The 19,154-nt window shown below is 52.7% G+C and overlaps 1 protein-coding gene across 1 annotated transcript; it reads right to left on the reverse strand.

Annotated features, from left to right (window-relative positions):
- Nucleotides 1-3,383: 3,383 nt before the first annotated feature.
- LOC308597502 (uncharacterized protein) lies at nucleotides 3,384-19,080 on the reverse strand (the record flags this gene model as incomplete). The annotated part of the gene is made up of 5 exons (XM_081213333.1): nucleotides 18,924-19,080; nucleotides 15,830-15,881; nucleotides 7,085-13,296; nucleotides 4,449-6,148; nucleotides 3,384-3,390 (listed from the first exon to the last, which is right to left on the reverse strand). The coding sequence occupies exons 1-5, from the start codon at nucleotides 19,077-19,079 to the stop codon at nucleotides 3,384-3,386; spliced, it is 8,127 nt and encodes a 2,708-aa protein (XP_081069459.1). The 5' UTR covers nucleotide 19,080.
- Between the last annotated feature and the right edge of the window lie 74 nt (nucleotides 19,081-19,154).

Genomic DNA, 19,154 nt, shown 5'->3' on the forward strand with positions numbered 1-19,154 from the left:
CATTCCGAAGCCCCGTTCGCAACATGAGCAGAACGCAACCCGCATCTGCGAGTGCACGGGTCGCGATTCGCCACTTCTACGCATGTGTGTGATGTCATTTTTGAGCGTCTGCGCATGCGTGAGTGGCGAAGCCTGGAAGTAAACCTTTCTGGTACTTCCTGGTCACAACCTGAAAAGATTTAACCTGAAGCAAACATACCAAGAGGTGTGGCTGTACATGCAATTTATTGGTGGATAGGAGAGAAAACAACTGAACTCAGATTCTGGGTACAATATGTGTGTATTTGAGAAAGAGGTGGGGTGGGGTGGGGTGGGGAAGGGAGGGAGGGAGGGAGAGAAAATTTCACACCCAACTTTCCCATTTTGAAAGATATTTGGCATCGCAGACACTAAATAATTCATTGCTGAATTTCCCAAACAGACTAGACTTTTCCTAACTCATGAAACTCTGTGAGGCCCCCATGAGGCGGATGGAATCTGCCTTGGAATGTCCTCCACAGCCAACCAACTTGGCCACCTCCTTAGGGACACCATTCAACATTCAGCCTCATTGGAAGATTCCTGGAGTCACAGAATCTTACGAGTTGGAAGGGACCTTGGGGTCATCTAGTCCAACCCCCTGCAATGCAGGAATCTCAGCTCAAGCATCCATGACAGATGGCCGTCCAACCTGGTTCAAGACAATCCTTCACATAGCGCATAGTTAAAACTATGGAACTCCCTCCCACAGGAGACAGGGATGGTTTAAAAAAGAGATTAGATGAATGCATGGAGAAGAAGGGCTGTCGATGGCTCCTCTCTCCCTTCCCAGTTGGAGGCAGCAACAGCGGCGTAGCGTGGGTTATCAGCACCCGGGGCAAGGCAAGTAATTTGTGCCCCCTAACCCGGGGCAAGGCAATTAATTTGCGCCCCCTAACCCGGGGCAAGGCAAGTACAGTAATTTACTCTCCCAAGCAGCAGCAGCGAGGCTTCTCTTTCCCCCGCGCTCTCCTGGAGCTGCCTCTTTTCTTTCCTTTTTTCCCTTTCTCCAAGGCTTTTCGCTTTCTCTCCTTGATTCCTCCTCCACACCGCAGCGTTTCCTGGCTGCTTCCCCCCCCCCTTCCCCTCTCTCTCCTCCTCGCTCTGCTTGCCTTGCCCTGCCCTGCCTGAGGGCGCCCTGAGGAGACTCTGCTCTCCTTTTTGACCAGGCGAGGTGGAAAAGTCTCTTCCCGCCCCCTCGCCAGACTCCCTGCTCGGCTCGGCTCACTACCCAGGTGGCCAGTGGAGAGAGAGCCGCAATTACCATAAAGCTCCTCTCCCTCCGCTTCGCCAAGCTGTCAAAGCCCCGGCAGCAGCGGCAACGGCAGCAGCAGGCGCAGCCAGACCCCCGCCAGCCAGCCCGCCCGCCCGCCCACCCGACTTCCTCTCCTTTTTTTGCCCACGGCAGAAGGCTTCGCTCTCCCCCTTCCGCGACCTCCTTGCCAAGCCGAGCGAGCGCGGGCTCCCTAACCCGTGGATTTTAGTAGGGGCAGAGAGCTGCTAGTGCGAGCGTGCCCCCCGCCCATGTTGCGCCCGGCCCCCCTGGCCCCCCCACGCTACGCCACTGAGCAGCAATGCTTCTCAATGCCAGTTGCTGGAAACCACAGGAGGGGAGAGGACTCTGGTGCTCAGATCCTGCTTTCGAGTTTCTGACGAGCATCTGGTTGGCCACTGTGAGAACAGGATGTTGGGCTACATGAGCCACTGGCCTGATGGATCCCGCAGGCTCTTCTTATGACATTCAGGGACAAGACAGTCTGGAACGCCCAGTTTTCTGTTTTCTGTTTGTTTTTAATTATTTTTAATACCTTTATTTTGCTTTAAACAAATACAGATAAATATAAACAACCAAAATTACAAAAGAAAAATCCTTAATAGTGATAATAATGAAAAAGCTAAAAATCTACAAAAAATATCAAAGTACATGGCACGGAACATAAGCCATTATGGGAAAGAAAAAAGAACAAAGAAAAAGGAAAGAGGAAGATGAGCCAAAACACAAGAAGGCTCATCTATTGTATGCTTCCGTCAAGGTCACAACAGATCATTATTCTTATCAATTCTCTCTATCTGCATTCCATGGAATCCTTCATCTTGGTATCAGGGAACATTTCCCTGTGCATGTATCATTCTAAACATAACCAGGTCTTTTTTTGTTGTTTAGTCGTTTAGTCGTGTCCAACTCTTCATGACCCCCTGGACCAGAGCACACCAGGCACTCCTGTCTTCCGCTGCCTCCCACAGCTTGGTCAAACTCATGCTAGTAGCTTCGAGAACAGTGTCCCACTCGTCCTCTGTCGTCCCCTTCTCCTTGTGCCCTCCATCTTTCCCAACATCAGGGTCTTTTCCAGGGAGTCTTCTCTTCTCCTGAGGTGGGCAAAGTATTGGAGCCTCAGCTTCAGGATCTGTCCTTCCAGTGAGCACTCAGGGCTGATTTCCTTCAGAATGGATACGTTTGATCTTCTTGCAGTCCATGGGACTCTCAAGAGTCTCCTCCAGCACCAGAATTCAAAAGCATCCATTCTTTGGCGATCAGCCTTCTTTATGGTCCAGCTCTCTCTTCCATACATCACTACTGGGAAAACCATACCTTTAACTTAATGAACCCTTATCCCCTAGATCTTAATGAACCCTTATCCCCTAGATAATTATTTAAACATTCCCATTCTTCTTTCACCATCTTTTTAGGTTTATTGCATCTGTTAGCTTCGCAAGCTCCAAGTACTCGCACAATTTGACTACCCATTCATCTTTAGTGGGTGGAATTTTATCTTTCCAGTGTTTTGCCACTATAACCCTTGCTGCTGAAGTTACATACATAAATAACCTGGTTTTATTTTTTGGAATATTATCTGAAACCATTCCCAGTAAAAATTCTTCCTGTTTCTTGCTAAATGTAGTTTTTATCAATCTCTTTATCTCTTCATAAATCATATTCCAAAATCTTTGTATCTCTAGACAGGACCACCACATATGGTAGAATGTTCCTATCTGTTCCTGGAATGCCCAGTTTTCTAATGGTTTTGTATTAAGGTGGGGTTCCACCACATGTCAGATCAGATATCTTTAAAAAAACAAACCTGAACATATCTAGAAAGCCCATGCTTATATTTATTGTCCTCTAGGTTTGAGAGAGAGTTGGGTAGTTGGCCAGTACTGAAAACATGCCTGTCACCTGCTAACTGCCTGAGATGCTCTGACATCACAAAATGTTCACAAACATTCTGGGTTCTGTCGGCAGCAAGACTTGCAAAATAAGCTTAGAGGAGGACCCAGGAGTCAGAGGAAGAAATGGGAGGAGAGACATGATAGAAAGCAGCAGCAGCAGCAGCCTGAGTGAGAAGAAGATATGTTGGGCAGAAGGCTCAATGCCTAGGGAAGAGGGAGGCAGAGGAGCAACAGAGGACAGAGGCCTTTACCATTGACCAAGAACGGGACCTTGTAGGGGTTCGACTGGATGACACTTGGGGTCCCTTCCAACTCTACAACTCTATGATTCTTTGCATATCTGGTTAATGTAACAGAAAGATCCCTCTGAAAATTCCAGCCAAGCAAGAGAATCTTAACAAAAGCAGGGTTTTTTTTTATTTTCTTACAAATAAAACAAAACACATACTATTATTTACAAATCAATAAAATAATAAAAACCTAAAACCTATACACGATTCTCCTCCTCGCTGTCTGTTGAGCTCCAGAATGCCCTGCGCCTCGAAAGAATCTTCTCCTTTAGGTTGCGGAAGGGATCTTCGGAGGGTGCCCCGCTCCGCCTGCCCACGTGTCTTCTGTAAGCAGAGCCCCGGGGGTGGTGACTCCTCCCAGGAACACCAGCATGAGACACTTCTGGAGCTACGTGCCCACTTGCCGCTGTGGCGTGGCAGTCCTCATGCTGCGGTTCCAAAATGCCACTTTGGAAAAAGGCCCTGCTCTTCGGCTGCCCCCTTAAAGCAGCTCCCATTTGCCCCCTGGGCACACCCACAAAACATTGCTGTGCAAATCTCACTCGGATAACGGATCCTGCCACCTCTCTCTGGTGCAGCCTCCCCCCTTTCCCTGGGGGTGTCCCCACTTGCAGGCCCAGAGGTCGCTCTCTCCCCGCCTCGCTGCTGGAGGCACTGCTCAATGGCCTCTGCGTCCCCCTGGTGCTGAGCCTCATTTTGCTGCTGCTGGAAGCCCCATCCTTGCCCCCAGCTCCCCTCCTGGACAGCCTTGCTGGGCTGGGAGTTTTCTGCCTTCTCCCCTCTCTGCCCCCACAAGACCTCGCACCCGAAGCCTTGCTCCTGCTCCTAGTCAAGGCTGATGTGCTCTCTGGCCCCGTGGACCTCTCTCTGCTGTGGCTCATTCTGGAGGGCCTCCCCAGAAAATGTGGGTTGGAGGCTGAGCTTGCGGAAAGGCCAGGTCTGTTCTGGGATCTCGTGTTCTCTGCCGGAGACCGGTGTGCTTCTGAAACACTGGTTCTGTGAATCTCCTTGTCACTCTGAACCACAGAAGGGGCTCCCGTTTGCCGCTTTGAGACTCCTCCTTTCACAGCAGGATCAGAACCCCCGCGAGGCTCAGTCCTGAACCCATCAGTCTTGCCCACCTCCTCTTCTTCCTCCAGGCAGCTGGCAGTGGGGGCTCCTGGCTGGATGCCCCCACTCCAGGTTGCTCTCCGCCTTTCCTGGCTTCGCAACCAGATGTGCAGCCCATGCTTCAGGTTCAGTTTCCCCTCCAGGATGGCAGAGATGATGAACAAGCGCTTTTCCGCATCCTCGGCAGGAGAGGCCATTTCTCTCTGAGGTCTCCTGACAGACTCAGCCGCTTTGGGGGAGGATTCTGCCCCAGGCCTCTCTTCCACATTCTGATCATCATCAGCGCAGGGGTCCTCTCTTGCCAGGCTCTCTCTGCTGTGGATGGCTTTGCTGCCCCTGTGCCTGACCCTCTCCCTCTTCCGTTCTGTGCTGAAGGTTGACCGGTCCTCTGCTGGCAGGGGGCACGGCGTTGGTGGGTGGTCAGGTGGTGTCTTCAGAAAAATGCCTTCAGAGGCTGAGATGCTGCTGGTTCCAGGCATCCTCTCTACACCCGTCTCTTCTGCATCTGAGTGAAACCAGTCGGACGGAGGGGGTGGAAATTCTTCACCAGTAACCAGAAAACATCTGGATGAGAGATGCTGGTTGGAGTCTCCTGAGGCTTCAGAGCCCTCACGCGAAGCCTTCCTGCTTCCTTCAGCAGCTTGGAGAAAAGCATTGTGCTGCTGCTGCTGCTCCAGAGATCTCCCGCTTACGCTGAGGGGTGGAGAAGGAGGTTTCAGGCCTGTGCCGACTTCCCCTCTCTGCCCATCAACCCAGCCCCTTGGTTCTGCGGGTGCAAATAGGGCTCTGTGGTCCTCCTGGGTCTGGAATGGTGGCCCCACCCTACCTGCTGCAGACAGCCCAAGGCTGGCCTTTTCCCCATGGATCTGGCCCCTCAGTTTCTCCTGGCATTCTTTGTCCAGCCTGGGCACCATGGTCTCATAGGTGGACTGTGGGGAGATGGCATGGGACGGGTGCACAAAGGACCCCAGAGTTCTCTGGGAGATGTGGGCCCCAAGCAGGCCACTGGCTGCTGCTTCAGAAGACTTGAGGAGGCCCTCCTGTTCTGGGAGGTTAACATCCACCCTGCTTTCCGCAAAGGACAAACTGGGTTCTTCCTGGGTTTTGTTTCCTTCTGGAGAGGGGGAGGAGCCGCGTCCTGCACCCTTGGCCATGGCGGGGGCCTCTTCCTGCTGCTGCCAACTTTGATGTGCATCCGTCCCATAGGGGAACGTCCTGCTTTTCTGATAAACGGTGGTGTGGCCCATGCAGGTAGAGCTGGTAGCAATTTCTGGGGATGGAGATGATGGCGTTGGTCCTACTGGATGCTGGCGGTTCTGCGTCATTCTCCGGAGGCTGCGGTCCAGCCACTCTGAAATCTTCTCTTTATCCCAAAGCAATGTTTCGATGCAATTTTCCAGGGCTGACTCAACACTGCTATCCAGAGAGCTGCGTTCCAAAGAGTTGATAAGTTGGTTGCTGCTAGGCCTGGCATCCTGCTTGTAGTCTTTAGGCCAAGCCGATGGAGGGGGAGGCGGCAGGATCCCACACTCCTCCTGTGGCTCCCGAAAGGTTCCTGGGTCCTGCAAAGACATGCCCAGAATGAATCTCACCTCAGGTGAGCCCTGCAATGCCCTTCCTTTGGAACATGGGCTCCTTGACAAACTCCCTCCATGTTTCCTCTCCTGGCCGCTGCCTCCCAGTGAGGTCACTGCGGAGGGATGGTGTTTTGGGGAAACAGAGGAAGAGGCTACGCAAGAAGTAATTCTCCCACCGTGTCCCACTTGAAGCTGAAGTTCAGTCCGGTGGCCCTGTGGCTTCTTCTGCAAGCCTGAGCAGGATCCCACTTTCCCTTCCTCCACAGATCGGTCTCCAAAGACCCTGAGTGGTTTATAGTAGCTGTGAAGTCTGGGCTGGGAATGGCGAAGGAACAGCTTCAGTGAGTCCTGGATCTGCTCAGAAACACGCCATCTGCAGGCCACAGCCAGTCTTCCAGGGTGGGTGGCCACATGCAGCTTAGCACCCTGCCATGTGCTCTGGCCACAGACCTGGCCTCCTCCTGGAGCCTGCGGGGGGCTTTCCGCCTTGACACTTGTTCTCTCTCTGACCTGCAGCCTCTCATGGACTCCTCTTGCTCCCTCTCCTCCCTCTGGGGCCAGAGCTTCTGGCTGCTCCTCAGTGGCTCCTGGTGCCTTTTCTGCTAAAGGCCTTTCCCCATCTGCATGTCTTTCTTCTTCAGAAGACGGACACTCCCTGGGGACGTTCCCTTCCTCGGCAGCCTCTGAACTCATATCGGTGCTGCTGCTTTTTTCCTCCATGGCCTCTGGGCTTCCACCTGCAGCGGCTACTTCCTCTGCCCCCTCTTGGCTCCCAGGAGGAACTCTGTTGTCTCCCTCTTCTCCAGCATGTCCAGTCTCACCAACACGACCCATCATTTTTTCCTCTTCCTCTTCCTCCTCCTCCTCCTCCTCCTCCTGGGCTTGGCGCATGGCTGTGACCCCCTGACTCTCTCCAGCCACACTCATTTCATCTTCTGCTGCTGGAGGGCTTTTGCAAGGGGCATCTGCAGACTGTGGACTCTGTGTCTCAGGTGTGCTCATTTCCCCTTCCTTTGCCCTTGGAGTCCACTCTGCCACAACTCCTTCTACAGCCAGTGGGATCTCATAAACCGCACTCCCATTCTCTGCCTCCTGTGGGCTTTCACCACCAACACCCTTTGTGGCCTCTGGCATCCCACTAGCAACATTATCTCGAGGCTCTGGTCCAAGAAGGCTTTCTGTTTCTGTGGCTGGGGGTCTCTCACTAGTAACCGTGGTCATTTCTTCAGAAGTGGCTTGTGGGATCTCCTCAGTGATCTCTGCTTCCTCTGTGGGCTGTGGGCTCTCAGAAGCAACGTCCTCTGTGGCTTGTGGGCTACTACTGCTTCTTTCCTCTGTCACTTGTTTGGTTTGGGTAGCTGCTGTGTTTTCTCCACTACCCTTTGTGATCACATGAGGGGTGCTTATTGCTTCTGTAGCATTTGGGTTCTCACCATCTGATTCTTCCAGTTGTGGGCTCTGAGCATCAGTCTTTTCTTCCCTTGTGGCCTCCTGTGGTGATATCCCACCACTCACTTCCTCCCTGCTCTGCTGTTGGTCATCCGTGATGTCTGCCTCACTAGGAGAATGCAGGTTCCCATCAGAGATGTTCATTCCCTTGTTCCTCTCTGTAGCCACGCTTCTATCACCAACAAGACCCCCAAAATGACAGCGCTGGACAGCCAACTCAAGCCGGGCGATATCTTCTGTGGGCATAATAGTCATGGTGATGCCACGAGGCCACAGGGTCCCTTGGCCAGCAAGGATCAGCTTGGGAAGGGGTTGTCCTAAAAGGTGGTGTGCAGGTAGCTCAGAGACCCCAGCAGCAGCAGCAGCTGGGGAAACCCCAAACTGGAGCTCCATATGTTTCTTAGCTAGGTGAAACCACATTGCCCTCAAGCTCTTGGACTCCAGTGTGGGGAGTGGATGAGCTGCATTTTGTGTGGGGCTGGCCACTCCTCTTCTTCTGCAGGTGTCCTGCTCTGTGCCCACAGCCCACCGTACTGGAGCACTCCCAGAGCTGGGCCAGATCTCATCCAGACAAGACCTCAGACCTTCTCCTACTGGCGCATCAGCCGATGACAGCAACTTAAGGGACTGGGCCACCCTCCTGGGCAACCCCCATTGGTGTTGGAGATTCCTCTTACGCATGTGAAACTCTAAGCGGTTGCAGATTTCTTGAGGTAAGAAAATTGGCTCTTGTTGAACGATGTGGACCTGAACCACCTTGGTTCTTTGGGGGGTGGGCAGGAGAGGAAAGTCTCCTACAAAGGCCCTCAGTGATTTCTGGACAAGTCCTGGGAAGCCCCATGCATGGTGGAGCTTCTTCTTCATGACATGAACTTCTAAGGCTTCTCTTTTCTGGTCCCGAAGGAACAGGGTTTGTGCCTCCTTGAACTCAATGACGGGCCTTTTCCTAGATCCCAGGGGCTCAGTGAATGGCCCGGGCACCATCCTGCTCAGATACTCCATGTCATCCATCCCCACATCTCCCCACAGGGATGCCAGATGCCTGCCCTGAACAGCCAGGTCCACTTGCTTGACGTCACCCATGGGGAAGTGGGGCCAAGAGGAGCAACGAGGCTGGTGCAGCATAAAGCCAGGAGGGATCACCTTGGGAAGGGGTTGCCTGGGGGAGAGGTGTGCCCATGCCCAAGGGAGGCTGGTGAAATCTTGGGAGTCCCTCAGCTTCACCTCCAGGTTCTTCTTCGCCAAGTGGAGCTGCAACTCCTCCATGACTTGACCTTGCCACAGTGTGTTCCAGCCCATTCCAGTCCTGACTTCTGACTGTTCAGCAACCATCCCACAGTCAGGACAGTGGAGGTGGTCTTTCCTGTACCCAGCCCTTCCCAGGCCAAAGGTACTGCTCCCAAACTCAGGGCAAAGTTGCCTGACAGACTCCAGAACCCTCCTAGGCAGCCTCCACTGTCGCTGGATCTCTAGCCTCTGAATGTGGAATTCTAAGCCCCTGAAGATGTTTCGCGGAAGGAGCAAGGATGGCTCCTGCCGAAGAACATGGATGTGGACTTCAGACTTTTGGGGGCTGGGCGGTGGGGGAGCCCTTTGCATGAAGCCCACCAGAGATTTCTGGATGAGGCCTGGGAGACCCCACTGATGCTGGATCCTCTTGGTTCGAATGTGCAGCTCTAAGCTCTCTCTGACCTGGGCTTCAAGGAATGGCGTCGGCTCCTCTAAGAACTCCACATCCATGTCTCTCGGGGGCCTGGAGGGAAGCTTGAGCTTCAGGGCACCCACAGTCACTACATAGCTTCTGTCCAGCCCCCAAAGGGATGCCAAGTGATTGCGTAGGATGGCCAACTCCACCTGGTCCACCTCCGCTGGCCGTATAAATGGCAGGAACTTGCTGCGTGGTTGTGGGGCCCAGTGGCCTCGGGAGGCTGGCTTGAGGAGGGGTGGCCTCCAAGACACCGGTGCGCCTTGGCAAGACTCTCTTACAACATCTGGGGAAAACTCCACACACTTCTTAGGAAAGGGGAGCTGCATCTTCTCCCAGACCTTTGGTTCAGATGCGTTGAGGAGCTGAGTCATTGGTGGAAGAGAGCCAGCCCTTGTCCTTCCAGCCCCCTGAACATCCAACTCTTCCCCGACCCAAGACTCTGTCACTTTCCTCCGGCTTCTGCCTAGTGGTGGAAGATGAGGCCTCGGGGCTTCCTCTCCCAGGACTGCTGTCTCAGGCCATAGACCCAATGATCTCAGGGACTGAAGGACCCTCCTGGGCAAGCCCCATTGCTGGTGGAGCTTCCTTTTTTGGATATGCTTCTCCAGACAGTCACAAACACCAGCTGGAAGGAAGGACAGCCCCTGTTGCCTTATCTGGAGGTCCACCATTGCCACGTGTGGGGTCTGCGGTGAATGAGCCCCACCTGAAAAGCCTGCCAGAGACCTCTGGACAAGGCCAGGGAGGCCCCATTCATGCTGGATCACCTTCTTGTTGACGTGCAGCTCCAAGGCCTCTCGGTCCAGGACTGAAAGAAACAGTGTCTCGGATTCCACAAACACGGGTGCTCTTTTGGGCCCGGGAGGCTGCAAGGACGGCCTGGACCCCACCCCACCCAGAGCTTCTACATAGTGGGTGCCCAGTCCCCAGAGGGACATTAAGTGGTTGCGCCGTATGGCCAGTTCAATTTGGCCTATGTCTTCTGGCCTCTGGGAGGGCAGGAAGTGGCTGCGGGCCTGGGGGGGCTTCTGGCTGGGCAGGATGAGCTTGGGGAGGGGCTGCCTCACGGAGGGGGGCCTGCTTTGTCCAGAAGGCCTGGTCAAGGCAGGCAGGAGCCCCAGCTGTGCCGCCGCACACTTCTTGCCTAGGTGGAACGTCACCTTCCGTGTGTCTCTAGCAGGCAGCAGAGGGGGCCTAAGATGACCCCAAGGGGAGGAAGCCACCACCATCCTCATTTTCCTGGACCTCTGGTCTGTGCCTCCCCCAACCCCAACCTCTGGGTAAAACGTCCTGAGAGATTCAAGGACCCTCCTGGGCAAGCACCATCGCTGGAGCAAGACTCTCTTCCGCACGTTCCTCTCCAGCTCTTGCAGGGTGGCATTGCTGAGGAAGGGGACCTTGTCAGCCAAGAGGACGGTCACCTCCACATGCCCACGTGCCCGCAAATGGGGGGCATCTGGGGAAAGGGAGTGGAGGGATCTCTTGACAAGGCCTGGCAGCTCCCAAAAATGCTGCAGTTTCTTCTCCCTCACGTGCCACTCGAGATCCTCCCGGGTTCCTTGGCTGAGGAACGGAGTGTCCACTGAGGCAAAGTCAAGCATGGCGCCCTTGCTGGATGAGGGAGGAGAGGGGGCCTGAGCTGAGGCCTTCTGGAGCTGGAGAGAGAGGGACTTTCCACAGAGTGTAGGCAGCCCCCACTGGCGGGACAAGTCTTTATGGGTGACGTTGAGCTCCAGGCGGTCCAGGATGGCCTGCTCCACAAAGGGAAGCTCTTGGGATTGTGGCCGCTGGGCGAGTCTCAACCCAGGCAGTTCAGGCCTCCTGAGATGGCCATCAGGGGCCTGAGACAAATGCTGTGCAGGGTCAAACAGCTTCAGTTGAATTTCCAGAACCTTTTTGGCCACGTATCTCTGGAGTTCTGAGTTTGGAGGATGCTCTGGACTTGGTGCCTCTGTAAGCAGTGGCTGTCTCAATCCCCTCTCCCCTCGGATGGACTCTGAGGCCTTCTCAGAACCCCTGGGTGTCTCTGCAGCCAGAGGGGAGCACGGTCTGACTGTGTGCTGCTGAGATGCCGTCACCCGCTTGGGAAGGCCCCGCTGCCTCTCTGGGATCTTGCTCCTGATGTGGCCGTCCATCTGCCTCGTGGTCTTCAGGGTGATGAAGGTGGGCAGGGAGCTGTCAGGGAGGACCTCCCCTTCCACTCGCAAGGATAGCGTGGGGAACAAGCAGGGCTCTTGTGGTGGAGGTGGGACAAACTGCTGCAAGGACCACTGCACCAGGCTGCGCTGATCCTCCTGGGGCTCAGCCTTCTTCCTGGAGAGGTGGGATTCCAGCTGCTGCTGTGCATAGTGGGGCAGAAAGGGCTCTTCCACATGCCCAAATTCAATGGTGGGATGCCTCTGAGGTGGTGTGGTTGCCAGCTCCAAAGCACTGGGCACCTTCTGGGTATAGGACTGGAGGTATTTGCTCCTGATGTTCACGTCCACGCAATACGCCTTCCTCCAGAGACCCAGGCTTGGCCCACAGCGTGGCTGAGGGTGGCTCCTTTGCCGTGGGATCAGCTTGGGGAGGGGTAGTTTCCTCACGCCTGGGGAGGCCGTTTCCGAGGAATCCCCCATGTGTTCAGAAAATGCCTCCAGCCCATTCTCGAACAACTTCTTCATGGCATTAGCTTGGGGGTCAGTTAGGGAATATAGGGCAGATTGGAGGGTGCCACCCCCAGCTGTGGAGATGAGGTGGGGAGCGTGCTGGTGTGGTTCTTCTGCCCTCGGGTGCGTGACTCCTCCTAGGCCTTCCTCTTCCGTGGATGTAGAGGAGATCTTGCCTATCATGTGATGAGAGATAGTCTTCCTGTGCCAGAAGGTCCTCTGGGCTCCCCTTGGTAGCCCCTGATGCCTGCGGAAAGTCACTCTCTTCACGTGCTGCTCCAGCCTCTTCCTGCTGGCCACAGCCACGAAGGGGAGATCCTGAGGCCTTGTCACTGCATCCGCCTCCCTCTTTGTGGACCCCAGAAATGTGGGGTCTGGGGCAGGAGGCAAAGAGGTCTTGAGGAGGCTCAAGGGCAGTCCCAGGTCATGCTGAAGCCTCTTCACAACCAAGTGCAACTCCAAGGTCATGCGTGCCACATTGGACATGAAAGGAGTGTCCACAGAAGCAAATTTGCGCCTCTGATGCTTGTGAGACCCAGGTGAGGCCTTCAGGGGCCAAGAATGACTGTATCTTCTTCGTTGAGGAAGAAAATGCCCACCCTGACCATCCTCTTCCTCGCTCTCGGAAGAGGCATTGCTCTCACTCGGAGAGGAGGTTTCATATTTTTCCTGCTTAGGAAGGGGGGCTTCATGCAGCCCCCAAAGCCTGCCCCTGTCTTGGCTACGGACGGGTGAGGAGGACAGGCTGGAAGAGGAGCTGGTGGAAGACGGCTCAGGTGGTCTAGAAGAGGTCCTGGGGTGGTCTTCTTGGTCCCCCAACTCTTTGTTGTCATCAGAACTGCCAGGGCCTGTTTTGCACCAAGGGGCAGCCGGGCTGTGGGGCTGGGAGTGTGGAGGGCCTGGCCATGGGGCTGACGAGCTGGGGCCCTGGAAATGAAGGCTGCTTGCAGGGTGGCGGGGATGCAAACAGGGCGGCTCCTCCTGCTGCTCCTTGCGGCTGTGAGGGTGCTGCACCTTCCAGGGCAAGGGGGCTGCTTCCAGGCCCGGACTGAGGTCCCCAGGGTTAGGGGCAGGGATGCTTCTGCTCCGCGGAAAGGTAGCACTTCCCCCCAGGACAGGAATGGCTGGCAGGCTGGAGCGCTCTATGTAAGAGGAGGTGGGCAACCCCGCCAGGTGGCTTCGTTGGGCCAGCCGCTCGGCCTCCGTAGCAGTGCAGGCGCACAAGGGACAGGCTGCGTTGTCACACAGCAACCTGCGGATGGAGATGCTGCGGCTGGTGCTGTCTAGCAGCTGCCAAGTCACCGTTTCCCTCTGCCGGACTCTGGGGCCTGCAAAGAGACAGGAAGGCACCGGTCAGCTTTCCTCCAGACCCAGAGCCCCTTTCCTGCCATATACATGCACACCTGCGATTCCTGTCGGTATTTTCATCCCTCCCATTGCAAAGATCACCGGATCATGTCTGTTTTACTTTCTGTATCAGAGAAAGGAGGGGGCAGAAACCACTCTTCCAGACTTCCATCCCTAGCACTCTGCTGATTTTTCTTTGATCTGCCTAGAGACTAGGTGGCAGTATGAGAGAGCTGACTCTCGCGTGCATGTCCATTATGTTCTTTTGTTTTGTTTAATCAGTAGTAATAAAATTAGGTATGCAACAAAATCTCCACTGTTTCGCTTCCATTACTCTGCTACTCATGAGGTGCTCACAACAGCAAATGTGATTCCACTGCACCAGAACCTGTTCCGGAGGAATGCTGTGCTCTTCTGTTTCTGTGTTCCTGTGATCAGAGAGTCAGTGAAGGTGCTCCTGACACCCAGCCCAGGCAGGTGCTGAAGACGAGGGCTCTAAAGGGTGTACGGACAATTCCTGCATTGCAGGGGGTTGGCTTAGATGACCTCTGGAGGTCCCTTCCAATGCTACAGTTCTGCAATTCTACAGACCTGCCACACCTGGGCTATTTTTTCAGGGCCAGGAAACGCTGCTGCGGCAGACTGTGGGAATGTTGAGGGTGGCAGGAGAGGATATGTTGTTTATTAATATCCTTCCTAACTTGCACTAGCAAGTTCCTTTATATAGCAGTTACTTTCCCCCTTTTTATATGCACAACAGATAGCTGGTTGCAGGCTCGTGTGAGCCTCTCACTATTATACAATTCAGTCTGTCTCAGATAGAATTGTACGTTCCTGGTAAGTTCCCTTGAATCCCTCTTAAAAGAAAAAAGACACGACAATCTTATTCAAAGTCAATGAAAGAAGTTTAGCTACATCAGTTCATAGTAGGATTCCTGAAGGCAGACTTCGTTACAAATATGTACATGTGGATCTACCCCATATGGGGGAATGATCACAGTGCTTCTGCTAGCTGAGAGCTAGCAGAGCAGTCCTAGCTAGAAGTTGGTCAAATGAAGAAGGAAGTCAAAAAGAGAGAGGTGTACTGCGTGACTCGTCCTTTTGTTACCTGGACAGGTTAGGTCACGCCCACCTTCTATCACATGCAAAAGGAAGGATGCTCCAGCCAGGAGGAAGAGGAATTTCGACTGGCTGGACCAAACATTCCCTTGCGTGTCTTCTCTAGCATTGCAAGGAATGTTGTACTTGACTGCCTCTCATGGATCACATCCCAAACAGACATCACCTCATGCGATACACCAACGCTGCTTCATGCCTCCCAAATGAGGATTCTCCATGCAGCGTCTGAAAAATGCTCCCGTCAAAACACGGAGGTCAGCAGCTTCTGCAGCTCCCGGGTGGCTCATGCTAAGCATAAAAAGCACCGGCAGAACACCTGCAACAGGGACCCTCACAGTCCAGCATCATAGAGTCATAGACCCATACGGTTGGAAGGGACCACAAGGGCCATCTGGTCCAACCCTCTGCAATGCACAAATCTTTCACCCAACGTGTGGCTCGAACCCACAACCCTGAGATGAAGAGCCTCTACCAACTGAGCTATCCCAAAGGTAATCCCAGAGCGTCCTATTTTGACAGTGGCCAGACAGCTTTAGAAGGGGACTAAGCAAATTATTGTGCGATAAGGAGATAAATGGCTGCTAGTCACACTGGCTGCATTCTGTCTCCAGGATGGCCTTGGTCACTCAGATGGCTAGAGCGTGATGCTGATAATGCTAAGGTTGCAGGTTTGATCCCTGTATGGCAGCGGTTCTCAAGCTGTGGGTCCCCAGATGTTGTTGGACTACAACTCCCATCATCCCTGAGCTCTGGACTTGCTAGCTAGGGGTGATAGGAGTTGTAGTTCAACAACATCTGGGGACCCACAGGTGGAGAAAGGCTGCCATATGGGACAGCTGCATATTGCTGCATTGCAGGAATTTGGACTAGATGACACTCAGGGTCCCTTCCAACTCTACAAGCCTATGGATCAGTGACAGTAGTCCTTTCAGTACCAATTGTGGGGCAACACCCAAAGGAGAATGCAGTAGTCGTGATTCTGATTGGCATGCCAAGGGACTTAGCAACAAGATGAGATGCAAGCATCTTAAAATCGATTAAAAGCCAAAGGGGAAAACAGCACACAAAATGGAAGTTATCTAAAGTGCTCATCCAACAGTACAATCAAAAGCCCACTTGACTTGCTTGTGGGCTTCCTGCAAGTCACAAGAAGAGCCTTGCAGCTGGATCAGCCCATAGAGGGGGCACCTCATTTTGTTGTCCTAGTGGCCACCCAAGGGAATCCCAGAACAGGGCCTGAGGGCAGCAGCATTCGGCCGCCTGCCATTCCCAGCAATGGGCATCATTCAGAGAGGCGCTGCTGCATCTAACAGTGGAGCAGAGTTAGAAGTTCTGGCTGGTCCCTCTGGGTGTACAGATCCCTGGAATGCGCTGGCTCCTGCCTGAATGCCTTACCTTCTCTTTTGTCAACATTTGCTTGGGGCTGGTCTCTGCTTTCCAGAGGATCCTGCCAGGAAGAGAGGAGGCAGCAAAGTTACTCAAGAGGAAGGGGGTGTCCCTGATCTTCCTGCTTTCTGCAGTCACAGGCTCAGGACTCCCCAACCCATGCACTTGAAAGTCATTTACAAATTAAAACCATGATGAAGCTCGGGAAACGACAGAGCCGCTATGCAGAATCAGCCCAGCAATAAAGGTGTTGGGGGGGCACTAAGATGGTCAAGGGTCTGGAAACCAAGCCTTATGAGGAGCGGTTGAGGGAGCTGGGTATGTTTAGCCTGGAGAAGAGGAGACTGGGAGGTGGTACAATAGCCAACTTCAAGTATCTGAAGGATTGTCACAGGGAGGATGGAGCAAACTTGTTTTCTCCTGCTCTGGAGGACCTGAACCCAGTGGACTCAAACGGCAAGAAATGAGATTCTGACTCAACCTGAGGAAGAATGTTCTGATGGTAAGTGTCAGGGGACTGCCATCGGAACAGGGAAGGGAAGCAGAGGGTCAGTTGGGATACAGGGAACCTCCGAAAAGCTTGCGAAGCAGTTCCTCTTCCTGTGGTGGGGAAAGTCACACCTCCAGTGGGGAAGGGACCAGAGGATGCTGCTGGGAGCCTCAGCACCGCTCCTGGCCAAGCCTCTTCTGTTGCCCACCTTGCACAGAGGTGTAAAACGCAAAGGAGGAAGGAAAAGGCTGGGAGTGACTAAGCTCTTATGTTGGGGGAGGACCTGGAAACGACCACTCCCGGATTCCGCTAGCGATTGAGGCAGACGTGAACTTGTGGTTCTGCACTGTAAATAGTTTTGCACCCAAATAAAACCTGTAAAAGACAGGTCAGAGTCCTGCCTGGTTACTCACGAGCAACCACCATTGCCATCTGACAGCAAGAGCTGTTCAACAGTGGAAAGGACTCCCTTGGGAAGCTGTGGATTTTCCTTCCTTGGAGGTTTTAAAGCAGAGGTTGGATGGCCATTTGTCACGGCTGCTTTAGCTGAGATTGCTGCATTGCAGGGTTGGACTAGATGACCTTTGGGAGGCCCTTCCAATACTACTGTTCTGTGAAGACTCTTTTCTGTTTACAGGCTATAGAACATTTTGATCTTTTGTACTCTGCCTGTGCTAGTCTCAGTCCAGTCCTCCACCGAGCCCTGGAGCCTGTTCCCAAGATAGGGGCCTGCCATTTGCATTATGAAATCATCCACTGGGAAGGTTCTTCATCAATGGCCCCCATCTGGGGTCTGAGCTGATTCCTGTTCTGAGCCTCACCAGACAGGTGTCTTGGGACCAGCAGGCCGTTTGAAGCATAAGAAGGGGAAAGGGAGAGACAGGTGCTTCTTCTGAGAGAGCAGGAAGACCACTGGTGGTGGGGTGAGGGTGGCAGAGCTGAAAAAGCAAAGGCCATGGGAAAGAATTTCTCAGAATATGATGAAGGTGATGGATTACATGGAATTGGCAGAAATGACTGGCAGAATCCGAGATCAAGGAGAAGAGGTTGTGGAAGAAGATTGGAAAAAATTTAAAGACTACTTGCAGAAATACTGTAAAATTAATGAATGTTGAAGGGATGTTGGATTGAAAATAAGCGGTATTGGTAAGAAGATTAATAAGAATATGTAAATGCGGATTGACAATGGCTGGAAATATATAGTTATAATAGGTTAAGATAATAAGTAAAGATAAATGATAGAGGGTAAGGATTTGCTGAACTAACTATGTGAACTGGAATACAGAAAAGGGGGGTGTGAGGAGATCAGGAAATAAGTAAATGAAATGGAAGACATGAAAATATTGATTATTATTATTTTTAACTTTCTTCTTTACTTTTTATGTATTTTGTCTTTGTACTTTTGTATTTTTTGTCTTTTATTATTGTTATGTTTTTTTATTTTCTATCTTTAATTTTGTAGCTTTCTATTGTCTGAAAAAGTTTAATAAATATCATTTATTTAAAAAAAAGAATTTCTCAGAATATGGGGGGGGGGTAGGGGAGCTTTCAAGGACCAGGACTATATGCTAGATCCAGAAGTGGACAGAAAACCAGTGTAGGAACTTATGGAGGAGACTCCCAGGATCAGAGCCATGAGGGGGGAATGGTTTGGGTCAACATGCATGGATCAAGCTGAAACCACAGAGCATCAGAGAGGATAACACTGGCAAGAGGGAAAGGCCCGTATTTCTGCAAGTTCATCCAGAGCAAAAGGATGTATCACAATATGCTTGGTGCAGTGAGATGACCCGTTAACAAACCGCTTACACCAAAATGATGTCACCACAGTGCCGTCACGATGTCATCACCTTGGGACTTCCACACTAGTGGCGGATGACCTTTGAAGCGGAAAGGGCCGTGTGGCGTGAGTCACCTTCAGATGGCCAGACTATCTCACAAACAGGGGCCCTTGGTCCTCACCCTCGGTGGGCCAGCCAGAGAGAGAGGAAAAACTGCAATGTGTTATACCTGGGGCCGCCTCTGAAGATGATTCAGAGACTTCAGCTGGTGCAGAATTCAGCAGCCAGGTTGCTCACAGTCAAGACGCTTTGAGCGTATAATGCCAATCCTGGCCCAACCACACTGGCTGCCAATTAGTTTCTGTGCCCAAATCAAATTTTGACCTATAAAGCCTTAAATGGCTCAGGACCACAGTACCCCAAGAACTGCCACTCTCCATATGTACCTACCTGGGCAGTGAGATAGTCACCTGAGGCTCTTTTTTACGTGCCTCCTCCATGGGAGGTCCAGAGGCTGGCAAAGCGTGAAAACAGGCCATTTCTGTTGCGGATTCCCATTTGTGAAATGCTCTCCTGGGGAACCTTACCTGGTGCCTTCATTACATATATTTAGGGGACAAACGAAAGCCTTCCTCCATAACCAGGCCTTTGGCCTTTAACTACTGTATCTGTGGCTGTTTAAAAGTGGACAGGATGTTTTTAATGCATTTTTTTCTCCTTTTAATGTAGCCATTGGCAGGGCTGTCTGCTTGTTTGCTTGGCTGTAAGTTGCTTTGGGTTGCCCCAGACATGATAGAACAAATTCAGCAAATCATAACAATAACTTGCTCACTTGTTGTGCTACGGGCGCAGGAGTCACAGCAGTTTCCCATCCCACAGAGAAAGAGAAGATTCTCCTCCACATGCTGCCAAGTCTCAAGAAGGAGCCACCTTGGATCCTTTTGGTGAGGAAGATGAGGGCCAAGGAGAGGATTCTCCATGTGGACATGCCCCACAGACAATGGAAGCATGGTTCTCCCAGACAATGACGCTCCCATTGGCTACAGCTGCATTCTAAAGAACA

The sequence above is a fragment of the Podarcis bocagei genome, assembly GCF_964188305.1.
Source record: "Podarcis bocagei genome assembly, chromosome: 11".
Classification (NCBI taxonomy): Eukaryota; Metazoa; Chordata; class Lepidosauria; order Squamata; family Lacertidae; genus Podarcis; species Podarcis bocagei.